General features: G+C 47.9%; 1 protein-coding gene and 1 pseudogene across 1 annotated transcript; both read right to left on the bottom strand.

Moving 5' to 3' along the window:
• Positions 1 to 3,167: 3,167 nt before the first annotated feature.
• On the bottom strand, positions 3,168 to 17,582 carry LOC136639097 (zinc finger protein RFP-like). Its single transcript, XM_066613122.1, has 6 exons — positions 17,547 to 17,582; positions 16,834 to 16,929; positions 16,216 to 16,453; positions 11,229 to 11,375; positions 7,449 to 7,481; positions 3,168 to 3,685 (listed from the first exon to the last, which is right to left on the bottom strand). The coding sequence occupies exons 1-6, from the start codon at positions 17,580 to 17,582 to the stop codon at positions 3,168 to 3,170; spliced, it is 1,068 nt and encodes a 355-aa protein (XP_066469219.1).
• LOC136643505 (5S ribosomal RNA) lies at positions 10,509 to 10,625 on the bottom strand (annotated as a pseudogene).
• Positions 17,583 to 25,422: the final 7,840 nt, after the last annotated feature.

Raw genomic sequence — 25,422 nt, 5'->3', positions numbered from 1 at the left:
TTTTTAGCCTATTCCACTCATATACATGGAATTCATATACATTTTGTCTCAAATATGTGTTTTTGCAAGAGGCAAGTCAACATGTGAGTCAGTGGGGAGTGTGTGTGTGTGTGTGTGTGTGTGTGTGTGTGTGTGTGTGTTGGAGTGCTTATTTAAGACTCCCCTGATGTCCCCATCCCAGCTGCAGTCAACAATGTCTGTGTGAAGTCCTTCACTTCAACCAACCAACCAAATCCACTTTCATGTCATTTATGAAAACAAAAGCTGTGCTGGGTTATTTGAGTGAGTGCAGCAGAGCAGAAAAACAATCCGTTACTTATGGACCCCAGCAAGTGCCCCACCCCCATGTTCACATCATCTCCTGATTCTGCCTTCAGAAGGAGTGCTGAGCAGCACATCATGGACAGACCAACAGGGAGGCATCCAAACTCAGCCAGGCAGGAGGGGATGGCCAGCCCAAGGGGACAGAAGCAGCAGGTGGAATTGAGGGTCAAACGTCGTAGCCAGGAGGTTTATGTTACAACCCCCAATCCTTTGCAGGTCTACAATGAAAGCAAGACACAAACCCAAGTCATGGATCCCAAAACCACGAGTCTTCATTACTCGAGTCTATATGAGTCATGACTCTTTTCAGAATAAGAGCCCCAAGTCAGGGCCAAGTCAGTGGCACTGGTGACTTGAGTTCATATGAGCTGCGGAAAATGTGTGACTTTGCATCTTGAGTCGAGTCTTCACGAGTCGAGTTCCCATCCCTGCTCCCAAGGCTGAACCCCACTATTGTGAATGGGTGCTGGGAATCCACCTTTCTTCAGATAAAGCTTTTGAGGCATATCCAAGCCATAAATGTGGATGGTGAGAGGCATGAAGCAAGTCAGATCTTGACCCTGACTGATAAATGTGGTGAGGAACAAGTTCAGCAAAGGCTGCCCCAAAGGTTTGAGAAATCATATTTTCCCCTCTTCCAATGCCCTCATTCCCAGCATGGAAAGACCTGAAAGGTTATTAGTGGAAAACTGTGTGTGAGTGCTGGAATCTGAACTCTGAAGGGACAAAGCTGGGATCTCAGAAGTTGAGCTTCTTTCTTCTCATCCCTCCACTGTTTTAATTGTGTGCATATGAGTTGTGACAATGAGTCCTGAGATAGAATATATGCACATGCCCAGAAGTATCTTTATGCTTACTACCAGGGCTGACCCCTGGTAGTGTAATTGGGTTCTGGGATTCTGCCTTTATTCAAATCAGTCTTTTGAGGCATATTCAAAGTGTTGATGTTCAAGGTGAGACTCATGAAGCAAGTGGGATCTTGACTCTGATTGATAAATTGGGTGAAGTTGGAATGACCACAAAGTCAGGGAGAATTCAAGGTTTTCTCTCTTCCCCTGCCTCCCAACCAATCAGGAAAAGGCCACCTCCCACTTCTCAATGTTAATGTGATGGTTCAGAGCTTGCAGGGCTATTCTTATGTTCTTATGCAAATTTGCAGAGCAGGCGTTGCCCCAGTACATGGTGGGAGGTCTGAGCAGAGAAACACCCTACCACCCAAATGGGACACATCTTCCTCTACAGTCTGTGGCACTGACACTTGGCCATTTTAGTGCATAACTGTCAATTGGGTGACAAGTCTTTAGTGAAGGACTTTGTCTGAAGCTTTGTTGGGTCCACTTGCATCACATCTATCAGACGGCTTTGCTCTAATTGGGGTGTGTCGATGCTGCAGCCCTTGTTGCTCAGTGTTCCCTCCTGTTCTTCCACGTTCAGTCAGAGATGCCATCTCTATTGTCATTGTTCATAAATGTAATCAAAGGATATGTGGGAGAGAGGGACAAACTTCACATGGGAGGGAGTTCCATAGTGAGGGGTCCCCACAGACACTGTCCCCTGGCATGTCTCCTCCAAGGCTGGTGGAACACACAAGACCGCCTCCTTGGGATCTCAGCACGGGTAGACTCCTGGAGGAAGATGGTCCATCCCAAGGGGTTTAGGGCTTTGAAGACCACAACCAGCAGCTGAGTCACTTTTGGACACAAACTGGTAACTCTGCAACGGAAACAGCAGAGGCCAGATGTGGTCAGAATAGCTTGCATCTGTTAGCACCTTCATGGCCACATTCGGTGCCAGCTGCAGCTTCCAAAGGGTGATCAAGGGCAGGCCCGTGTAAAGTTTATCACCATGCTGCTTGCCTGTGGCCCAGGGCTGACTGACAGCTTCAGGGCTGCACATCAACTTGGATGGATGAGAGCTGGGAATTGGCACCGACCCTCAAAGGCTTCAGAGATGGAAGGAGACAGGAGAGGAATTCATGTGGGTCTGAAGGAGGAAAGAGAGTTAGCAAGGACAGAAATAAAGGGTGAGAGATGGAAGAGGAAAAGGCAGGCTGCAAGGAGATGGTGCAGCAGAGGAGGAGGAAGAACAGAGTCCAGAGAGGGAGGCAGCAGGTGAGGCGGAGGGGGCTGGAGGGAGCCTAAAGGTGGACTGGGGAGAAGACAAAACCGCCAGACCTCTCCATCGATTCAATTATCTGCAGAAATTGGTATATGTTTGGGGTTCAAAAACACATCCTGAGGACCCAAAGTACTCCGCAACTTGGCAGAGAACTGTGCTTGGATGTTTCTGGAATGTTGGCCCCTTGAGATAGCCAGGAATGGTAGCACTACAAACCCATTGAAGGGTGTTGTGACAGTGGAACACACATTCCACTGGCACAACCGTTAGATAGGGTTAGGTTGTGAGTGGGCTTGAGAACGGCACCAATTCTTGGCCAATTAATTTTGCAGTTGTTGGTAGGAAAAGAGCTTTAATGGCTATCATGGAGTCTTCTCCTGCAAAATACCTTCATCAGCATCAGACTGAAGGTTTGTTCCTTGATTCCCCCCCCCCCCCCGTGCTTTGAGCACAGCTGTGGTTAAGGGGAGGGGTGAAGATGGCTCTTTGACTGATAAAAGGCTCAGCCCATCAGCACCACAAGTAGTTCTCTGACAGCAGGAGGGGGGAACTATTTCATGACAGACACAAGGGCTAGCCAATCAGTGCTGCACAAATGTTTGCAAATATTCAGTGCAAACATTACAGGAAATGATGTCTCCCGCCAGTCCTGAGCAAAAGGCTGAAAGTATTTCAGGAATCTGGTGAGGTTAGGTACAACTCTCTCTCTGCTGTCTTTGAGTGGCTCAGGGACAGATGGTCAGGTGGCCTCCTTCTGACACACAAAAAAAAGGGAGAATGGCCTCTCCGCAGAAAGAGGCATCGGAGAACACATAGAGTTGGGTTCCTGTGTCAGCATCAAAAAAGGCCACTCGTCTCCCAGCACAGTTCAGAGTCACTCGGATCTTCTTGAGCTCCTGACTCAGGGACAAAGAAGGGTCTTCCGGGGGAATAGAAACTCTGTACTCGTCATCCCACATCCCCATATTCCACATCCCTTCCGCAGGACTAGGATCATAGTCTCCCTTTCTTCTCACAGACTTCCTGGCAACCCCCACAGCCCATTCATCTTCACTTTCCACAGCAACTTCCCAGAAGTGTCTCCCTGCTGTAAATTCCTCGCATCCAAGCACATAAGGAAACCACTCAAATCTCTCGGGACTGTCGGGCAGATCTTGATCTTCATCTTCGCATGTCACACATTTGTGGTCCTCGGACACGATGAGTCCGGGATGAGCCGTCTCTGGATCCAGACTCACATTTGCTATTGGGATGGAGAGAAAGGAAGAGAAAGGAGAGAAGCAGAATCAGCTGGGCACTGACCACCATCCTAATATTGCTAATTTCATTCATATGCATTTTTATATGGTGGGATACAAATCTCTAAAATCCTGAGCCTGGAAACAAAACCTGGCTTTCCCCCCACTTTTGGAGGTGAGAAGGGCGGGTCTAGTGATGGTGAGTGAGGGGCACTCTGGGGCCTGCAAAACTGTAGATATTTTGTGCTGCAGCTTTTATTTTGTATATCATTGTCTTGTGCTGCTTAAGGAACAAGAAAACTGGAGTAAACACTTTTACCTTGGCCAGTTTGAAGAGACACTTTGCCAACAGTCTGAGGCTAAGAGGCAAAGAAGGAAGGCCCATACCCAGGGAGACAGACCAGGGAGAGACTGCACTTGCTCCCAGTGTGGAAAGGATTGTCACTCCCAGATTGGCCTTTTCAGCCACACTAGACGCTGTGCCAGAACCACCTTTCAGAGCGCGATACCAGAGTCTTTCGAGACTGAAGGTTGCCAACAAGAACAAGAGGAGTAAACACTTGGATTTAAAATAGCTTCAGATATATATGAAATGAAAGCATTGTTCTGGTCTGCTTCGTAAAGGAGTTAGCACAGGAGGGAAGAAGAGAAGAGCTTGCTTGACACATCCCACATGAACTGGATCCTTGTGACTTTCTGGGAGATTTGAGGAGCTCCAAAAACAGTCCCCTGGTCATGCCCTTGCAATGGCCTGGACTAGGAAGAGCTTCACTGCAGACCAGCTCTGCAACACCTAGAAGCACGCTGAAGCCCCATTTGTGCTCCAAGGGGTCTGACCTCCCACTTCCTAGCACACCAGGCAAGAATCTACACCATCACTCACTGATGTCTCTGCTCCACTCAGGCTACCACTGCGGAATGATCTTTATTCAGTTAGGCTCAGAGGGAATCAGTTGGGGAACCTTGACTGGGGGTTGGTTGGCAACCTTCAGTCTCAAAAGACTATGGTATAAGCCAGGGGTGTCCAAACATTTTGGCAGGAGGGCCACATCATCTCTCTGACACTGTGTCGGGGGCCGGGGGAAAAAATAATTAATTTAAATTTAAAATTTGAATAAATTTACATACATGATTAGAAATTGAACTTCTATGAATGAATGAAGGCCTTGTAGTTGTTCAAGGCCTGTAAAAGGCCTTGCACAAAGCAAGGCCAACCTTTCCTTCGCTGCCACTGCTGCATCACAGACATGAAACAGCAAGTAGTGGAGGGAGCCCTTGTCCCACAGCTCAGGTGAATAGTCGTCCTCATGCTGAGAGCAGTTGCATTGGGCCAGCATGGGCTCCATCAAGTCTCTGGAGGGCCAGAGGCTAATTGGAGACTGGGGGCTCCCCAAGGGCCTGATTGGGAGCCCCTGAGGGCCAAAAGTGGCCCCCGGGCTGGGGTTTGGGCACCCCTGGTATAAGCCTACAGCACCTGGTGTTCCCAGGCGGTCTCCCATCCAAGTACTAACCAGGCCTGACCCTGCTTAGCTTCCGAGATCAGACAAGATCAGCATTTCCTGCTGAGTCTACATGGACATGCACCAGCTATATAGTTGCAACAAGTACAAGTGCACCCAGGAAGGTGGATTGAGGCTGGTAAGGGGGATAGGACAGTGGTGGTGGTGGTGCTACCAATACACCCCCTTCCTGGCCTCCATCTGCTTTCTCCACTCTGTTCCTCCTCCTCCAACCCACCTCCCTCCCACCACATGTCCTGATTTACTGGTGCCAAGGCTGTTTCTCTGGATGCTAGCACACAGCCCAGTAGCTCATCATGTTCCTTGACGTCCAGATTGTAACGTATGGCGTGTCACCCTTTGCAACAGCCATAAAGAACTCTGCTCTGCTGGAACATGAGTTCCAGTGGCACAGGGGTTTATCAGAACTGGATCCTGAAACTTACTTCTCAATATAAAACACGCATTAAAGTGTCAAACGAGACCAGGGATGCCACACTCGTTTCATACAGAGGGCCAAAGTTAGCATTCATGGTGCCTGCTGAGGGCTGGAAGTGACATCATTAAGCAGGAAGTGACGTCATTGAGCAGATGATGGCCAGAAATAAGCATTTTGTTCTCACAGAAACTCAAAATGACAGATGATAAAATATGCAAATCTTGTTCGTATTTTCAAGATATGAGAGAGCCCAATTATAACGGGGGCCAGAATAATTGTTTCCAGGGGCCACATTCAGCCTGTGGGCCTTATGCTTGACACCCCTGAACTAGACTGAGGGCCCAATCCAATTTTCCAGTGCCAGTGCAGTCGTGCCAATGGGGTGTGTAGTGCATCCTGTGGTGGGGAGGCAGTCACAGGGGGCATCCTCAAGCTATGGGAACATTTGACCCCTTACCTTGGGGCTGCATTGAGATTGTACTGATGCTGGAAAGCTGAATAGGATTGGACCCTAAGGCTCCAATCTTTTACATGGCACAACTACAAAATATAACAGAGACGCAGTCAGGGCCTCAAACTAAATTTAAAGCTGGAAATTTGCAGAAACTGGGTTTGGAGCAACTTAGTTTAGGGAGGGAAGGGAAAAGTTCACTCTCTTTCATGTGATAGAATTGAGAGTTGCCCAGTGAAACTGACTGGCAGCAGACCAAGGTCAGACAAAATGAAAAGAAAGGGAAAATTTCAGAAAGGGAATGATCTAAGAATATCTATAAGCCTTGGTAGTGAAATGGAGCGCTCATGTCAGGAGAACAAGATACTTGAGGTAGGGTGGTCCACAAAAACCCTGAAATATTGGTGGCCAATATTCCTCCCCAATCTTAAGTCAACCATTGGTTCGCCTAAGAGCTGATGTTCGCCTAAGAGCACAGGAGACCAGGCATGTAGCTATTTGCAGGCCTCCCTCCAAGCACCAGATTCTCAGAACAAATGTGATAGCCTCGGCCTTAGGGCCCCATTTGTGGGCTTCCCTAGGCATCTGGTAGCCCCATTGTTGGACTAGATCAGAGGTGTCCAAACTTTTTGGCAGGAGGGCCATATCATCTCTCTGACACTGTGTTGGGGGCTGGGGGGAAAAGAATTAATTTACATTTCAAATTTGAATATATTTACATAAATTAATATATTAGAGATGGAACTTCTATGAATGAATGAAGGTCTTGCAGTAGCTCAAGGCCTATAAAAGGCCTTGCACAAAGCAAGGCTGGTCTTTCCTTTGCTGCCACTGCTGCATCACAAATGTGAAACAGCAAGTAGTGGAGGGAGCCCTCATCCCACAGCTCATATGAGAGGTTGAACAGTCACCCTCATGCTGTAAACACTCGCGTTGGGCCAGCATGGGCTCCAGCAAGTCTCTGGAGGGCCAGAGTCTCGTTGGAGACTGGAGGCTCCCTGCGGGCCGCATTGGGAGTCCCCGAGGGCCGCAAGTGGCCCCCGGGCCGGGGTTTGGGCACCCCTGGACTAGATTAATTTTGGGCTGACTCAGCACTACTGAAATAGCAGGACTGTAGCATCTGTGAGCTGCTCTAGTATTTAAAATGCTAACCGATGGGTAAAAATTACTAATGATGGGGTAAAAATTTTCAAATATGAGCAAATACTGAGAGCTAGAGGAAATTGGCACGAAATCAGTCCCTCCTACTCCTTTCCCACTACTGCCAAGTAAGCCACTCATGGTTCCCAAGAAGAACTGAATGAAAGAAGCAAGAAATTCTGTACAAGTCTCCCATCCTCTTTATTGACTTCTGTCCTCTATTCGATCCCACCGTTTACCTTCTTGAATCTGAAGTCCAGATAACAGAGAGTCTGGGGAAGAAAAGGGAACAGAGATGAAGTATCACACCACTGTGCTTAGAACACATGCTGTGCAGAAAAAAAAAAAAATCTAATTTTTCTTAATTCAAATCACAAAGTTGGAACAGACATGGGGGAATGCAGGCATCTCCTACAATTCTGATTTCTTTTGAGATAGTCACACTTGTCTTCTCTTAATGCACATTTTTTCAACAAATCCTATCATACCTGTACTAGAATTCAAAAGAAAAACCAATATGAAAATGATCACATTTGGCCAGTCAACACTTAAAGACTATTACCTTAAAACATTTATAGATCAATTCTAATCTTGGCTACTCAGAAGTTAAATTCCCTTGAATGGAATTCATTTGGTATGATGCATAGTAAGGACTGATGCCCTAAGGTCGAAATTAGCTAAACATGTGATGGGATGGAATCAAGTTGAAGCCATTAATTGAGTGAGTCACAATAATTGAGCCTAAATGAGTCACAACAATTTTTCCACTCAGGTCAATAGGATGTGCAGCGCAATCCTATATTGCACTGGAACAGGCAGGCCAGGAGGCCTGTGTTGTATCCAGCGCAAGATTGGGACCAGAAGTGGCTAAACCAGAGGCAAGGGGAAACTCTTTCCCTTACCCCTGGGTAAGCCACCACAGCCCTAATGGGTCTCCTTGGACTGGTGCCACTTCCAGAGATCGCACAAGTCCAAGGAGAATGGAGCAGCTTCAAGCTGCTCCGCACTGCTCAGGAAACAGGGCTGGGATTCCGCATCACAGCCTGGTCCCCAGCCCTGCTTCCCACTCTCCACCCACCTGCCCCCAGGAACACCCTCTGTCTGCCCTCCCCCTGCTCAGGAATGCCTCCCTCCCACCTCCTCCCTGCCCTCTGCAGACTCCTGCATCGGCTGAGCTTGGCCAACACAACCCTCCCTCCCCAAGTCGGTGTGGCAGTTGGATGCAGTTTCTGTGGGTCAGTGCACGTCCCTGTGCCAGCCTAGCCAACTCCTGAGGAGGAGCAAATGTGCTTTATAGCACGTTTGCAACCTTCCTGGGCTGGCGCAAGGGACTTGTGCCGGCCTAGGACGCAGTTGAGATTGTGCCCTTAGTCACAATAGACTTTAGCGGAACTGGGGCCTAAGTTTACTGAAGTATTTTCCAAAGCTGCATCTTGGCACCATCTCAGAACTCAAGTTTGGGGTTTCAGGAACAATCTAGAGCCATGTTAGCCTGGAAGAACCTTCAGTGAGAAGTGCCAGGAAGACTGCAGAATGCCTGCAGAAATGTGCCCATGTGCTGGCTGGAAAGTTGGAGAAGGAAGCCAATTCTGCCCAGATCAGTCGGAGGTTAGTCCAACTATATATGGCAGTTAAGACTGCAAATTAAAATCCTTGTGGCTCTCTTATGCCAGAGTGATTTGCTTAGGTGATCACGCCAGTGTTTTTTATTACCAGGGGCAGGGACTTCACTAGGGTTTGTGACACCTGGTGCAAGAGCTCATTGTGTCACTCTCATGATGGACCTCCTCCCGTATCAGACCATACAGAATAAATTACAATATCATACACGCAACCTAAATACAATGGCATCACTAGAATTGGTGTAACCCCCATTAAATTCATTCATTCATTTTAATATATAACAATAGAAGTAACCCAACAAATCAGTAACCAACAAAAAACTGTTCGCAGTGATCAGCTTGATGACACTCACACAACTGAATAAGAGGTCTAGTATTAGCTCTGATACATGGGAATGAGAGCTGAGTCAGACTAACACCTTATTGGTTCCCTGCTGTTACATAATAACATCTCATTGGCTCTCAGAACAATCTGTCTCACTGGTCAGTTTTGAGTTGACACAATCCACTTTTTGTTACATACGGGAGTTGTGTTTTCCTTTTCTGGGTATAAGGTTATAACGTCTGATAGAATACAGATCTTTCCATGTGGTTTATTGCATTTCATTCTGCAGTAAATTACTTATCAGTGATATATAACGTGAAGGTGGTATTTGGAAATACCAATACTTTACAAATTTTGGTCAGTAGTGGTGTCACCACCACCCCCAAGAGCATCACCCACTGCAGTCCACCCCCCCCCCCCGCAGCAATGCCACTGCCAGAAGTGAGCTATTTCCAATAGTTCTCTCTCATTCTTGGAGTTGAGAGGAGACAACCTGAGTTTCCCCAAGTAGTTTCCCAACCAGATATTCAAAACCAAGATCAACCAGAGCCAGATACTCATCATCAGATACATTGGTTCGGCCCCCAAAGAAATGACCTGGGTCCTGGATTGGATGAAATGAGAGAAAGACCCCTGGAGTGATGATGAAGGAAGGCTCCTAATGAATTCAATCAAGCTCATTTAGGGCTCATTTAGGGCCTATGTGGTGGTGACAGCAGTGACAAAGGTTATTTTATCTCCCATGATTGCAACAGCAGAAACACCCAGCAGAATTATAACGCAGGGCCTGCTCCATTTGCCTCCAACGGTGAAGAGGTTGGAGCATATGACTGTCTGCTGTGACATGTCTGCAAAGCACTCTGAAGATAAGCATCACTCACATCCACCAGGACTTGGACTCCATATTGGCAAGTCCCACTGCGGGCCCTGAGGGTTCAGTTCTTTTGCATTCTTTTCAGCTTGTAGGGCCTGAGGCTGTGGATAGGATCATCTGTAGTATGAAACTGTCCAGCTGCCCTCTTGATCCTTCCCGAGGGACTTCCAACCCCAAGGGCAAATCCTGGTCACCATCAGTCCATTGATGAGGCCCAGCTAGGACACATTCAAGTCAGAGCAGTTACTCACACAGGCCAGTTTTGACAGACCCTGTTTGGTCACATTCATACTGAAACAGCAGCTAAACTATGGACAATGCCCAATATGCACCCAATAAGCATGGTGGCCTGGAGAATTAGGACCTCCCCCCCCCCCCCCGCAACACTTGGGAAGGAGAAGCTGTGGCTGCCTTGTGTCCTGCAGCCCCAGGAAACTGAAACGGTTGGCAACCTTCAGTCTCGAAAGACTATGGTGTAAGCCTACAGCACCCGGTATTCCCACGGGGTTTCCCATCCAAGTACTAACCAGGCCTGACCCTGCTTAGCTTCTGAGATCAGATGAGATCAGGCATGTGCAGGTTAACAGCTGCTGCAACACTTACATGCTTCCTTTTCGATGCTGTTCTATCCATTCCTCCCTGTTAAATAAGGAAGGACTTGGAAGCACTGTAAGCCTTCTGTCAGTCAGAAAATCAGTTCCAGCACTGCACAGAGCTGTGTTGGGTTGCAGCCACCCTGTGCCCATTGGAAGAGTGCGCCAATGGAGCTGAAGAAGCTGGGAAGGCAGGACAGGGTGAGCAGGCATGGGTTGGGGAAGGTGGGAAAGGGTGGCGATGGGGATGAGTTCAGTCAATGGTGATGGGTTAGCATTGTCCTGAGTTAATGCAGACTTGCACCAACAAATTATCTGGTTCAAGGAGTCTACTCAGTAAACCTCTGCACTGCAGATCCATCAGGTAAGGGAAGGAATGTTCCCCTACCCAGAGGAGACCTCCACAACTTCCCCACCCCAAACAGTGTCACGGTAGCCTTTTTGGCACTGCTGCACCGGGGGGAGGGGGAAAGGAAAGGGCAGGCATCTCTGTATTCTCCTCAACTGGCATCTACTGTCTTAGCGTTCTCCAACACTACAAGTGACTGGGAATCTTTTACATCCATAGTACCCATGAATAACGTCCTAGTAGCCATTATTTGTACCTTTGAACTGCTTCATGATGGCCTCCAGAAAGGGATTGATGTCACAGAAGTCATGGATCTTCCACATCAGTGCGATAGGAAATGCCCCAGGATTCTCAAACGACTCCCTCTTGCACCTGGCACAGAGATATAATGTCACGTCACCATCTATAAAGTCCAGAATTCCCAAGTGCAGTAAAAGGAAGGAAGGAAGGAAGGAAGGAAGGAAGGAAGGAAGGAAGGAGGTGGAAGAAAATAGCAGGAAGTCTAAAAATGGAGAAAAGTGTAGCAGAGAGAAATGGATGCTCTCTGGGGAGTCATCTCCCAGGCATGAATAGAGCTGCTTCTGCTCAGCTTCAGACAGCTTCAGGCAGCCCCAACTACTGCCCCACACCTCCTGCCTTTTGTCTCCCATTTCTCCTTTCCCCTCCATTTCTATTCTATTTAGTACCAAATGCTGCTTGGCTTTTAGCTGTGTGCAAGTTGCATACACGCACTCTTTTCAATGACTGCTTGTTCATTTTATTGCATTTTACATTTACTCCTAGTGTACAACCGACCCACCTATCAAAACACATAGACGAACAGGCCTTGCTGAGGGAGAGTCAGCATGGCTTCTGTAAGGGTAAGTCTTGCCTCACGAACCTTATAGAATTCTTTGAAAAGGTCAACAGGCATGTGGATGCGGGAGAACCCATGGACATTATATATCTGGACTTTCAGAAGGCGTTTGAAACGATCCCTCACCAAAGGCTACTGAAAAAACTCCACAGTCAGGGAATTAGAGGACAGGTCCTCTCGTGGATTGAGAACTGGTTGGAGGCCAGGAAGCAGAGAGTGGGTGTCAATGGGCAATTTTCACAATGGAGAGAGGTGAAAAGCAGTGTGCCCCAAGGATCTGTTCTGGGACCGGTGCTTTTCAACCTCTTCATAAATGACCTGGAGACAGGGTTGAGCAGTGAAGTGGCTAAGTTTGCAGACGACACCAAACTTTTCCGAGTGGTGAAGACCAGAAGTGATTGTGAGGAGCTCCAGAAGGATCTCTCCAGACTGGCAGAATGGGCAGCAAAATGGCAGATGCGCTTCAATGTCAGTAAGTGTAAAGTCATGCACATTGGGGCAAAAAAATCAAAACTTTAGATATAGGCTGATGGGTTCTGAGCTGTCTGTGACAGATCAGGAGAGAGATCTTGGGGTGGTGGTGGACAGGTCGATGAAAGTGTGGACCCAATGTGCGACGGCAGTGAAAAAGGCCAATTCTATGCTTGGGATCATTAGGAAGGGTACTGAGAACAAAACGGCTAGTATTATAATGCCATTGTACAAATCTATGGTAAGGCCACACCTGGAGTATTGTGTCCAGTTCTGGTCGCCGCATCTCAAAAAAGACATAGTGGAAATGGAAAAGGTGCAAAACAGAGCGACTAAGATGATTACGGGGCTGGGGCACCTTCCTTATGAGGAAAGGCTACGGCGTTTGGGCCTCTTCAGCCTAGAAAAGAGACGCCTGAGGGGGGACATGATTGAGACATACAAAATTATGCAAGGGATGGAGAGAGTGGATAGGGAGATGCTCTTTACACTCTCACATAACACCAGAACCAGGGGACATCCACTAAAATTGAGTGTTGGGCGGGTTAGGACAGACAAAAGAAAATATTTCTTTACTCAGCGTGTGGTCGGTCTGTGGAACTCCTTGCCACAGGATGTGGTGATGGCGTCTAGCCTAGACGCCTTTAAAAGGGGATTGGACAAGTTTCTGGAGGAAAAATCCATTATGGGGTACAAGCCATGATGTGTATGCGCAACCTCCTGATTTTAGAAATGGGTTATGTCAGAATGCCAGATGCAAGGGAGGGCACCAGGATGACGTCTCTTGTTATCTGGTGTGCTCCCTGGGGCATTTGGTGGGCCGCTGTGAGATACAGGAAGCTGGACTAGATGGGCCTATGGCCTGATCCAGTGGGGCTGTTCTTATAAAAGCTATTTTGATTGCAACTAAAGCTTGGATTTCACCTGTCATTGTTAAATGCCACAATCAAATGAACATGTGCCATGACTCTAAATGTCTGGTTCCTGCACATTTGTGTCCCGTCCCCCCGGTGTGTATGTAGCACCACACATGTCCTAGAGTAGATCAGATAGCATGACAGAAGGGGCAGAGACATGCAATTGTAGTGAAATGGGGACAAGGGGAGCACCAGCAAGCAAATAAGTCACCCTTGGTGTCTTGGACCAGTCCTCCAGTCTAGTGAGATGTGGCAAAAACAGACTTCTAAAAAAGTGCATCTGGAGCACCAATCTCCCCAGTATGGGCTGGGAAAGTGCTAGTCAAGCTTCTCAGGTCTAATGCACCCTTGAATGGAAGCTTCCACTTTGAGGTTTTCACTGCTGTAATTCAGTCGGGCAACTCAGTGGGGACAGAACAATATCAGCTTTCTTCACATACGACTACTAAGAATACTTATATAAAGTTTTTCAGCAAGAGTAGTCCACAAAGCAGCTTACATATCAAAATACATCAGTACATGGTTCCCTGTCTCCAAAGGGTTCTCAAACTAAAAAAAAAAATACAGAAGAGACACCAGGAGCAATCACTGGAAAGGACACCATAGTGGCTGAAGAGGGACAGTTGCTTTCAGGAAAAGAGGACACCACATAAAAAGGTGCCTCTGCCCAGCTAGCTGGGGACATCTAGAGACAATTCCTTGACTCATAATACATGAAGGAAAAAGCGGGCTCCACTCACCTCTCTAAGGTGTCTCCAACATTCTAGAGAGAAACAAGAGAAAGCAGACAAAACTCAGTGAAGAAACCCTTATGAGACAATGAAATCTGACTAAGTGCCCACATGTCTCTGCCAGAGGCTGAAGGTCTCCTTCATAATCCCTGCTTTCTGACCCACCTGCAGCTCAAGTATGCTTCCTGGGCACCAGGCACAGAAATTTTTCAGCAGCTGTGCCACAAATGTGTAGAATCCTTCCTGAGGACACCCCTCAAACCCGCTCCCTGTTTCCCTCCAAGCACATGCAGAAGACACTACTCTTCAACAGAGCAGTTGGTGAAGATATTTGGGCTGCAATCTTATATACGCTGACCTGGGAGTAAGCCCTATTGCACTCAGTGGGGCTCACTTCTGAGGAGACATGCATAGGATTCAGTGCCCAGAACTCCTGTAAATAAGGAAAACTGTGGGTATTCAAACTCACAGTTTTTGGGGGGTGCACCCTCTGAACCCAACTGGAGCACAGCTCTGGTCAGGTTTGGAGGTTTCTGAGACCTGCAGAGGCAGCATTTGACCACTGGCAGTCCATTGCTTCTGTGGGTCCCAGAATAGGCATTTAGGTCCAAATAACCCTGCTTCCTGTTTCCCTGGGAAACCAGAAGTGACATTTTTATGCCTTTATAAGGCATTCCGAGGCCTGGGGAAGAGTTCCCCAATGTCCATTCTGGAGACAGCATGCGGGCTCAGAAACCTTCAGACCCAACCAGAGCTGTGCTTCAGCGGAAGGGGGGCAGATCGGCATCTGTAGGTTATGAAGTCTACAAATGTCAAACCAACAAGTAACATGGGGCCTGCACTACGCTTTTAACACCGATAACTGACTTAGGGCCCAATCCTATCCCATTTTCCAGTGCTGGTGTAGCCACAATGCAGGCCCAGGTAAGGGGAAAAAAGTTCCCATACCTTGAGGAGGTTCCCATACCGTCAATTGTAAAAATCCCTATAGGGATTTAGTATAGCCTGCCTATGTAAACCACCTTGAATTAAAGTCTGAGGAGAAATCTGACGACCAAGAAAGGTGGTATATAAATACCTGTACTATTATTATTATTATTATTATTATTATTATTATTATTATTTGAGGAGGCCTCTGTGACTGCCTCCCCACCACAGGATGCAGCGTAAACACCATCGGCACTTCTGCGCCCGCACTGGAAAACTGGATAGGATGGGGCCCTTAGGCTACAATCCTAACCACACTTTCCTGAGAGTAAGCCCCATTGAACAAAATAGGACTTACCTCTGAGTAGACCTGGCTAGGATTGTGCCCTTAGGAAGATAATATAATTAGCAAGGTCGGTTAATGTTCATTTAATAAATAAAACCTCAGTAGCAGAAACATGGAAATGCATCTATTGGTCAAAGCAATGCTATCCTGGTGTTTGACTTTGAGTCTAGTATATCAAACCCATAATGAGTCCAACCAGCTTTTACTTTAACTGCTCAGCTGCAAACCTGTGCTCAGCTTGCCATCTACTGCAAGCACTTGGACTCTTATCCCTCTCCAACCACTGGTACCTGAGAGTGTCAAGGGGAGCAAAGGCCACAGGGCACGATGCCTTCAGGGGCACCGCCACCTTCCTTTCAACCCCCCCACCTTTCTTCACCCCCTTACAGAGATCTTTGGAAGGCCAGGGAAGCCATGTGCAGCTTCCCCAGCCCTCCAAAGGTCTTGTAAGGCCTCCAGAGGGTTTTTAAGCCCCTCTTCTGATTTTGGGATGAAAACCAGATTTGACTGAGGCCTTCAGGAGGCTTCAGCACAGCCTCCTCCAGCCCACTGAAGGCTCCTGGACACAAGAGTGGGAGGTAGCATTCGCCTTCGTAGGGGCAGCCACATTCTGCTGGCCTGGACCCAGGCAGCACAAAGGACAGGACCACCTGTGCCTCCAGCCATCCCAAATCTGCCACTCTCTACTGATTACAGCACTGGGCAGCCTCACAGATAGCTCTGGAGGGATTTCAGCACATCCATTAGTCTCCAGGACAGAGAGATTCTTCCAATATTTTAACAAGTCCATTGAGGCAATTCTCCCCCATATCTACATAATCAATCAACACAGTTTGACAAGCTTGATGGAGTTTTATTGTTAAAACTACCAAATAAAGTAATATCATACAGAAATCTCTCTACCTTCTTATGGATACGGTCATTCATTGTTTTAATTCCATGAAATCTTCCTGTATGGAGGCACCTGCCAAACTCAGCCATTTACAAGGTCAGACTTACCTGCAGGAGTTCATTCTCTGACTGCTGCTGCTGCTTCTCCTCCACCTCCTGGATGAAACTGTTAAGGGAGGAGAGCTCCCCAGAAAGTCTGGCTATGTGCTCATCCTGACTCCTTGCAATCTCCTGCTTCACCTCTTCCACCCGGGCCAGCAGGAGCTTCTCTTGTTCCTCCAGAAACTGGTGCAGTTGTCTGAAGGCAGCTGCAGTCTTCTCCCTCTCTTCATCCATTTGTCTCTGCAACAGGAACATGGAAGAGGAGAAAAAGCAGGTCAGTGTTACAGTGCCTGGAGGAACATTGTAAGAACCATGGGCCTTTTGAAACAGGTTGTGGCTCCAATCCGATGCATGCTTTCCTTGGAGCAAGCCCCATTGAACAGAGTGGGACTTCAAAGCATGCATAGGCAAGTGCTGTGTATCAGTGGAAGAGTTAAGGCCCAGCCTTAGAGGAATCTGAAGATCAATCCATGAATATTTCCTGGGTGGGATGAGAGCATTGCAGAGTCTCCATGATGCACAGTCTGAGGATCAGAGCTACCTCATGGCTCTTCTGCGTTTTGCATTCTGTTCCAGATATGTGTTCATTTTCTAATATAATGAGCACTGCTAATACTTACAAGCAAGTCATAGCTTTCCTTCTCACTCTCAGCCTTATATACCAAAATGCTTTTCCTCTCTTTCCTCAGGATCTCCAGGGAGCGGCAGATCTGATCCTGGAGAGAAAACAGAAAACATTTCATTGCTTTTTTTCTCAAAGATCTAGGTTGTGCCAGAGTCACTGAGCTGAGTCACAAGTCGAGTCACAAGTCTTCACCCCTCGACTCACTCACAAGTCATAAGGGGCAGCTGTCACAACTCATCCTGACTTGTTTTTACTCAAGTTTGAGTCTTTTCAGGAACCCAGTCAAGCCACTAGTCAGATGTGGCTTCACAGAAAAAAAGGAGTTGTTAGTGGGGAAGGGGTGTTGGAGTTCTCATTTAACGCTCCCCGATGTACCCATCCCATCTGCCATCAGCGATGTGTTGAAGTCCTTCTCTTCAAACACCATTTTCATTTCATTTATGTGTAAACCAAAGCTCTGCTGTTATATTTGAGTGAGTGCAGCAGTGCAGAAAGTGTTGATCAATCAGTTCCTTACAAACCCCAGCGACGACAATCCCCCATTCACATCACAACTCCCAATTCCATCTTTAGAAGGAGTGCCAAACAGCACACGATGGACCAACAGGGAGGCGTTTGAGCTTGATAAGGGGAGAGGGGACCAAAAGCATGAGGGAACGGAAGCATCAGGTGGGAGGGAGGGTTGCCTGCAGTAGCCGGGAGGCTTACAACCCAATCCTTTGCAGCTTTATTCAGAAGTCCCATTGTGGCCAGTCAATGGAGCTTCCTCCCAGATAACTGTGGAGGATTAGGACTGCACATTCATTGCAGCCTAAGGCACAGAGGGGCACACAGGCAGGGTTGAAGAACTGATACGGATCAGAGGCGTACAGTCAGACTGGAAGTGAGCAGGCCGGCAGATGGGGCTGACCTCATCAGACATGACAATGGGTGGATCACGGATCAACGAGGTGGTAGCATGTCAGTTGGCCAAGTAGTGGCAACAGCAGCAGCAGCAGCAGCAACACAAGGCTACATCCACCCAGTGCCAGGTCTTTCAGGGCGAGGCGGAAGTGGCAAAAATAGTGAGCAAGCACACACTGACAGAAACCTGTCGTGGGCCAAAACCCACAAGTCTTTGTTACTCATGTTTAAGGGTCACGACTCTTTTCTGAGTCACTGCCATGAGTCCCAAGTCAGCGCCCAAATCAGTGACTTACATGTAACTCAAGTTCCCACGAGTCTTGGAAAACATATGTTTTCACAACTCAAGTTGAGTCTCCAAAATCAAGCGCCCAACCCTGCCTAAGGTCCTGGCTTTGTTATTTTCTTCTTCTGAGTTATCCTTGAGTGGTGTTTTCCTGCGAGTATCACTGCCCCCATCGCTGCCCTCCCCTCGCCCTGTTTCACACCTTCTCCCTTTGGAACGGGGACCAAAAGAAACTTTGAACCACCTGATAAAATTCCTGGCCCTGGGCCAGTCTGCACTGCTGTGTCCAAACCCTGCTTTTGGAGCACCCTGGCATGCACAATCTAGCTTAGAGCACCCAATCTTCATACTGTTCATCTTTAATACTTTCATCTTAGTGACATCTTCATACTTTCATCTTGAGGAAAGTTATTCTCCTCAAGAACCTCTTCCAGATCGCCTGAGCAGGGGGTGAAGCTGAGGCGAGAGTCACTGTAGTCTCCGTCCCCACCTCAAAAGCCACACCCTCCAAATCTGACCAGCCATGTCCCCAAATATGCAACAGGGAATGTGGAGCCCCCACCTTGGCAAACTCCTGGTCAGCCTTCTCCATGGAGAACATGCTACGGTGCTTCAGAAGATTGCTCAGGTCTTGGGCAATCTCAACCATATTGGCCAGCTGGCTGTTCGGCCTCAGCATCTTTGTCTGAACTCTCCCCCTGCACTGGGGACAGGCGGTCCTTTTGGGCGATCTCCAGCACTCAGCAATGCAGGCAGAGCAGAAATTGTGCCCGCAGTCCAGGGTCACGGGGTCTGTTAAATAATCCAGGCAGATGGGGCAACTCCCTTCGTCCCGCAGTCTCTTCCTGCAACTCTCCTCAGCCATGGCTCCGACTCCACTGTCCAGCGGGACGCGTTTTACGTTTTCTTCTTCCCTGCTCACCCAGCAGTTTTTGGAGGGAGGCGGAATGGGGCATTCCTTCTTTTCCAAAGTGCAGGAAAGGATCCAGTTGCAGGGATAATGATGTGGAGTGCCTGCCTGGTGCAGGAGAGAGCTCCTCCTGGAAGGTTGTTCTTTGAAGACTGTGTGTGAGCAGCAGAACCTGGATTCTGAAGGGAGAACACTGGGAGGGTTCTAGAAGATGAGCTCCTTTCTTCTCACCCCTGCTCTGCTCTTCTTCTGTGTATCTGAATTGTGACCGTGAGCCCTCAGAGGGAATACACAGCCCAATCCTATCCACACTTTCCTGGGAGTAAGCCCCATTGAATCTAATGGGACTTACTTCTGAGTAGACATGCATAGGATTGGGTGGACAGTCAGTACTTGTCATCTCCTATGGTTAGGTTTTTAGGAAACCTAGTAGATACCAAATTAATGGATACTGAATCATTGAGCCTATGTGAAAAATGGGGCTAGGTTCCAGGGGACCCTCTTCACCATATACTCATGTCCTTTCCCAGTTTGAAGAGACACTTGGCCAACAGACTGAGGCAAAGAGGCAAAGAAGGAAGGCCCATAGCCAGGGAGACAGACCAGGGACAGACTGCACTTGCTCCCAGTGTGGAAGGGATTGTCACTCCCGAATCAGCCTTTTCAGCCACACTAGACGCTGTTCCAGAACCACCATTCAGAGCGCGATACCAGAGTCCTTCAAGACTGAAGATTGCCAACAAACAAATAAATGACCACAGCATAGCCTGAAAATAATAATAATATTTTTAAATGATTTGTGAGAGTGGGAACAACAGGATCAAGCTGCAGAGGGGAGGTCATCCTTAGGGAAACACAGACACGCTGAGCATGAATCCAGAAATATACCAGTTGAGATTCTATGTTGGCAACCTTCAGTCTCAAAAGACTATGGTATCGTGCTCTGAATGGTGGTTCTGGAACAGCGTCTAGTGTGGCTGAAAAGGCCGATTCGGGAGTGACAATCCCTTCCACAACGGGAGCAAGTGCAGTCTGTCCCTGGTCTGTCTCCCTGGCTATGGGCCTTCCTTCTTTGCCACTTTGCCTCAGACTGTTGGCCAAGTGTCTCTTCAAACTGGGAAAGGCCATGCTGCACAGCCTGCCTCCAAGTGGGCCGCTGAGAGGCCAGGGTTTCCCACCTGTTGAGGTCCACTCCTAAGGCCTTCAGATCCCTCTTGCAGATGTCCTTGTATCACAGCTGTGGTCTACCTGTAGGGCGCTTTCCTTGCACGAGTTCTCCATAGAGGAGATCCTTTGGGATCTGGCCATCATCCATTCTCACGACATGACCAAGGCAACGCAGGCGTCTCTGTTTCAGCAGTGAATACATACTAGGGATTCAAGCACGCTCCAGGACTGTGTTGTTTGGAACTTTGTCCTACCAGGTGATGCCGAGGATGCGTCAGAGGCAGCGCATGTGGAAAGCGCTCAGTTTCCTCTCCTGTTGTGAGCAAAGAGTCCATGACTCGCTGCAGTATAGAAGTGTACTCAGGACGCAAGCTCTGTAGACCTGGATCTTGGTATGTTCTGTCAGCTTCTTGTTGGACCAGACTCTCTTTGTGAGTCTGGAAAATGTGGTAGCTGCTTTACCGATGCGCTTGTTTAGCTCGGTATCGAGAAAAAGAGTGTCAGAGATCGTTGAGCCAAGGTACACAAAGTCATGGACAACCTCCAGTTCATGCGCAGAGATTGTAATGCAGGGAGGTGAGTCCACATCCTGAACCATGACCTGTGTTTTCTTCAGGCTGATTGTCAGTCCAAAATCTTGGCAGGCCTTGCTAAAATGATCCATGAGCTGCTGGAGATCTTTGGCAGAGTGGGTAGTGACAGCTGCATCGTCGGCAAAGAGGAAGTCACGCAGACATTTCAGCTGGACTTTGGACTTTGCTCTCAGTCTGGAGAGGTTGAAGAGCTTTCCATCTGATCTGGTCCAGAGATAGAAGCCTTCTGTTGCAGTTCCAAAGGCCTGCTTCAGCAGGACAGCGAAGAAAATCCCAAACAAGGTTGATGCAAGAACACAGCCCTGCTTCACTCCGCTTCGGATGTCAAAAGGGTCTGATGTGGAGCCATCAAAGACAACAGTGCCCTTCATGTCCTTGTGGAAAGATCTGATGATGCTGAGGAGCCTGGGTGGACATCCGATCTTGGGGAGAATCTTGAAGAGGCCGTCTCTGCTGACCAGGTCGAAAGCCTTTGTGAGATCTATGAAGGCTATAAAGAGTGGCTGTCGTCGTTCCCTGCATTTCTCCTGCAGTTGTCAAAGGGAGAATACCATATCAGTGGTGGACCTGTTGGCTCGGAATCCACACTGCGATTCTGGATAGATGCTCTCTGCAAGTACCTGGAGCCTCTTTAGTGCAACTCGGGCAAACAGCTTTCCTACAACGCTAAGGAGAAAGATGCCGCGGTAGTTGTTGCAGTCACCCCTGTCATCTTTGTTCTTGTACAGCATGATGATGTTTGCATCCCTCATGTCTTGAGGTACTCCACCTTCTCTCAAGCAAAGACAGAGGATTTCATGCAGCTCAGTGACGATGATCTCTTTGCAGCACTTTAGGACTTCAGCAGGGATGCTGTCTTTTCCAGGTGCCTTGCCAAAGGCAAGGGAGTCCAGGGCCACGTGAAGTTCTTCTAGGGTTGGTTCACTGTCAAGCTCTTCCAGCACAGGCAGGCACTCAATGTTGTTCAGTGCTTCTTCGGAGACTACATTTTCTCTGGAATATAGCTCAGAGTAGTGCTGCACCCAGGGTTCCATCTGCTGCGCCCGATCCTGGATGACCTCGCCTGTGGCAGACTTCAGAGGGGCAATTTTCTTCTGTGTTGGACCTAGGGCCTGCTTGATACCATCATACATCCCCTTGATGTTGCCCGTGTCAGCTGCTATCTGTATCTCGGAACAGAGCTGGAGCCAGTAGTCGTTAGCACATCTCCTAGCAGTCTGCTGGACTTTGCTGCGAGCAGCTTGGAGGACCTGCAGGTTGCGCTCACTGGGACAGGCCTTGTATGCTGCTTGAGCTCTCCTCTTTTCCTCAATGACTGGTGTCAACTCCTCAGAGTGGGCTTCAAACCAGTCTGCTGCCTTGTTGGTCTTCTTGCCGAATATGGACAAGGCGTTGTTGTAAACGGTATTCTTGAAATGTTCCCATCTGTTGGATGCATTTGCGTCGGCCGGGCCTGGAAGAGATTCCTCAAGCGCACATGCAAATTCCTCCACTTCTCTCTGATCCCGGGTCCACTTTTCTCTGATCCCGGGTCTGATCCCAGTTGAGATTCTACATGGAACAAAATAGTGGCACCTCATGGTCTGTGTGTTTAGTTATTGCAAATGAGATTTCCCAGCTAAAATGGGAATTGCATTCTCTCAGAGGGGGCCAGTGAAGAGGAGGCATAACTAGGAGAGCACTTTGCCACAGGCAAGAGCACACCACCATGTGGCCAGTCATGGTAATGCCACATTGGTTTTGACCACAACTTGTGACAACAGCAGATTTCCTCAGGAAATCAAGAAAATAATCAACTTCTGGCAAAACACTCATTGCCCACTACAAGTCATTAATGTGCTGTTATTATAATATTGTAGTTATGATAGCTGTATGTTTATGGTTTATGAGGTGTATGTATAACTATAAAGCAGAACAGGGTCACCCTAAAACTTGCAGGATGATTGTGAGAATCACACACTAAGAGAGATGCCAGAGCACAAGAGGAGCCCAGCTGGATGTGGCCCAGAACTGTTAGTCTGGCACCCTGTTTCCCATAGTTGCCATTTAGCTGCCTCCAGGAGCCCAGCAGCAGGACGGCTATGCTTGGACTTACTTCTCAGTAGACATGCCTAGGATCACAGTCAAACGGCCCCCTCCCCCTGCACATCAGATCCCCTAAATCTGGCAGTACAAGCCAAAGCTCTACAGATGGGGGTCACTTGGAGAAGGTGCTCCAAACAAGAGCTGCCAGGCAGGTTCACAAGAAAACAGGCAAGTCTTCTGGTCCCTGATTCAGTTCCACTCAGTACTCTGGAGGGAATAGTGTGGTGGGAACAGGTGGCTCTGGGTCCGCACTCTGCCACTTCTAATGGAGGTGATGTGATGTCACCTCCACAAGGCCAAGCACTCATCTCACTGTCCCACTTTCTCCCCCTATCAGGTCCAGCCCCAAACAGTCATTCTCACATGCATTCCAGCCCAGTTAATACCTCTGCAACATTGACCCAACATCCTTTGCAATAATGACTTCAAGTGCAGCCATTTTAAAGGAAAATGTTTCTGGGGCTGCTTCTTTGGGAATGGCGGCTGGCCACAAGGAATGCTCTTTTAGGTGGAAAAGCAGATCCTAGGCAAGTTGAGACAACAAACAACCATTCGGGGGGGGGGGACATTCTTGTTACTGTGCAAGCAGCAAACAAAGTTTATCCTATGAAATTTCTGGTACAAGAAAGGAATCTTCATCATTAAATAAAAAAAATAAAGTTCCACTTTTGTCTTGGGAATGAGGGAGGTGGGTCTGTGACATTACAGATGCCAGCCCATCAGTTCTGAACATGACAGGGAAATCCAATTGTGCTCAGCCTTCTGTTTTTCTACACAAACACTGCTGTTATTTTACACATTGCTGACCCAGTAGAACAGAGAGCCTGAATGTAGACTCTCTGCGGTCAAAGCAGAAGGACAGGTAGGAAAAATCCCTGAAGTTATTCTTGGTCCTGGTCACTTACGTTAACTTTTTGATTCATTATAAGTCCATGATGTGTAGGTACAACTTGATTCCTTAACGACATGTGTGTGTGAACAGATTCCCTGCAAAAACACAGCCTGGGAGGCAATTCAGACGTCCCTGCCTGTGGTGCTCCACTTGTGATAGCAGAACTTGTGTGGGTGTGTTGTAATATGAGCCAAGGAAGCACTGACATCACCCATATACTGACATCCAGTTTCTCACTAGCTTTACGCTCTATCCAAAATGCAATGCCTCTGCTCTGTCACTTCAGCATCTGTCAAGAGTCACTGAGAGACCATTGTGTGAATCAACCAGTGGCGGTGGGGAGGCGAGAGAACTGCAGGGTTGTTGGAAGAAGAGGAAGGAATGAGGTCACTGAGAAGGGGGTGATCCTACCAAATACAAGGGTATAGCCGCATACTCCAAAGCCCAGCACTCCCTTCCCCAAAGCCCAGATCCCTTCCTTATAACTAAAGTCAACCCCTCCTTTTTAAAGCGTATTGTTCTTTCTTTTATTGGATTACACTGGAGGACTTCACATCAGCAAAGAACCTGTTTCGTTGGCAGGAAAGGAGATATTTAGTTGGCGACCGCAATTAAAGAAAAGGAAAGCTATGCATGCCTACTCAGAACTAGGTCTCATTGAATGCAACGGGCTTACTTCCAGAGAAACATGTACATAATTGCAGCCTGCTTCTCTCATTGGGGGTCCTTCCAACAATCCATGTGATGAAGTTATTTGTCCCCTGAATCCAGCAAGACCATAGACTTGCTGGGCTCTTCCCACTGCTTCTAGTTGAGGCACGGCTATGATGATGTGACCCACCTTTGCTCATAGCCCAGACAAGATCCGCACAGGTGAGAAATTCTGTAAGGAACAGCTTGCAGTATTTCTCACCATCACTAGGTGGCGCCCATAAGATAAATATCTACCTTTCCTGATCAGAAGGCAGGGAAGCCAGATATCTCAGTCTCCCTAGAGCTCTCCTCTCATCCCTGATCCTAAGGACAACTGAGATGCCCCAACACACAGTCCATTCTTGTTGACTGGGTTCAGCAGTGGTCCCCAAACCATTTTATACCAAGACCAACTTTTTAAAATGACAATCTTTGGGGAGTGTTTGGAGAAAACTTGGGGGAGAAATAAAAAAAACAAATGGTGATAATAAATAAAAGAAAGCTCCTGAAAAGCAGGCCAAGAGACATACCTAACCAATCGACATTCTGCATGGGGCTTTAGCTTTTCCCTCCCTCCGGAAGCTGGAAAGGTGGAGGGGTGCAGGATTTCCCCTTTCCCCTTCCCTAGAAGATTTTGCAGAAGGGCTGTGGTTGCCACCCAAAATCTCCCAAATTCTACTGAATTCACAAGTATGATATTAGATGCTCAAAACCAGCCTTGTAGCGCATCAAGTTTGCTGGACTCGGAGAGCTAGTTTCATATTCCTTCTCTGACAGCCCAATCCTGCCAGTGGCATCACTAGGGTTTGAGTCACCTGGTACGGGAGGCCAATGTGTCACCCAGTGGACCTCCTCCCATGCAATGGGCAGGGCAACGCCATGGGTGGTAGGAATGGTGCTGTACCATTGCCCTGCCCTCACTGTTTTTTTACTATAACCTTTGATGGAATAGAGATATTTTAATGAGGTTTATTTCATTCCATTCTGCATGAAATTCTGCATTGATTGTTGTATAACATGATGGTATTATTCGAAAATACCAATATTTTAAAAGA

Source organism: Tiliqua scincoides, chromosome 2 (assembly GCF_035046505.1).
Source record: "Tiliqua scincoides isolate rTilSci1 chromosome 2, rTilSci1.hap2, whole genome shotgun sequence".
Classification (NCBI taxonomy): Eukaryota; Metazoa; Chordata; class Lepidosauria; order Squamata; family Scincidae; genus Tiliqua; species Tiliqua scincoides.
The sequence above is the reverse complement of the archived record's forward strand: the minus strand, read 5'-3'. Positions and strand labels throughout refer to the sequence as shown.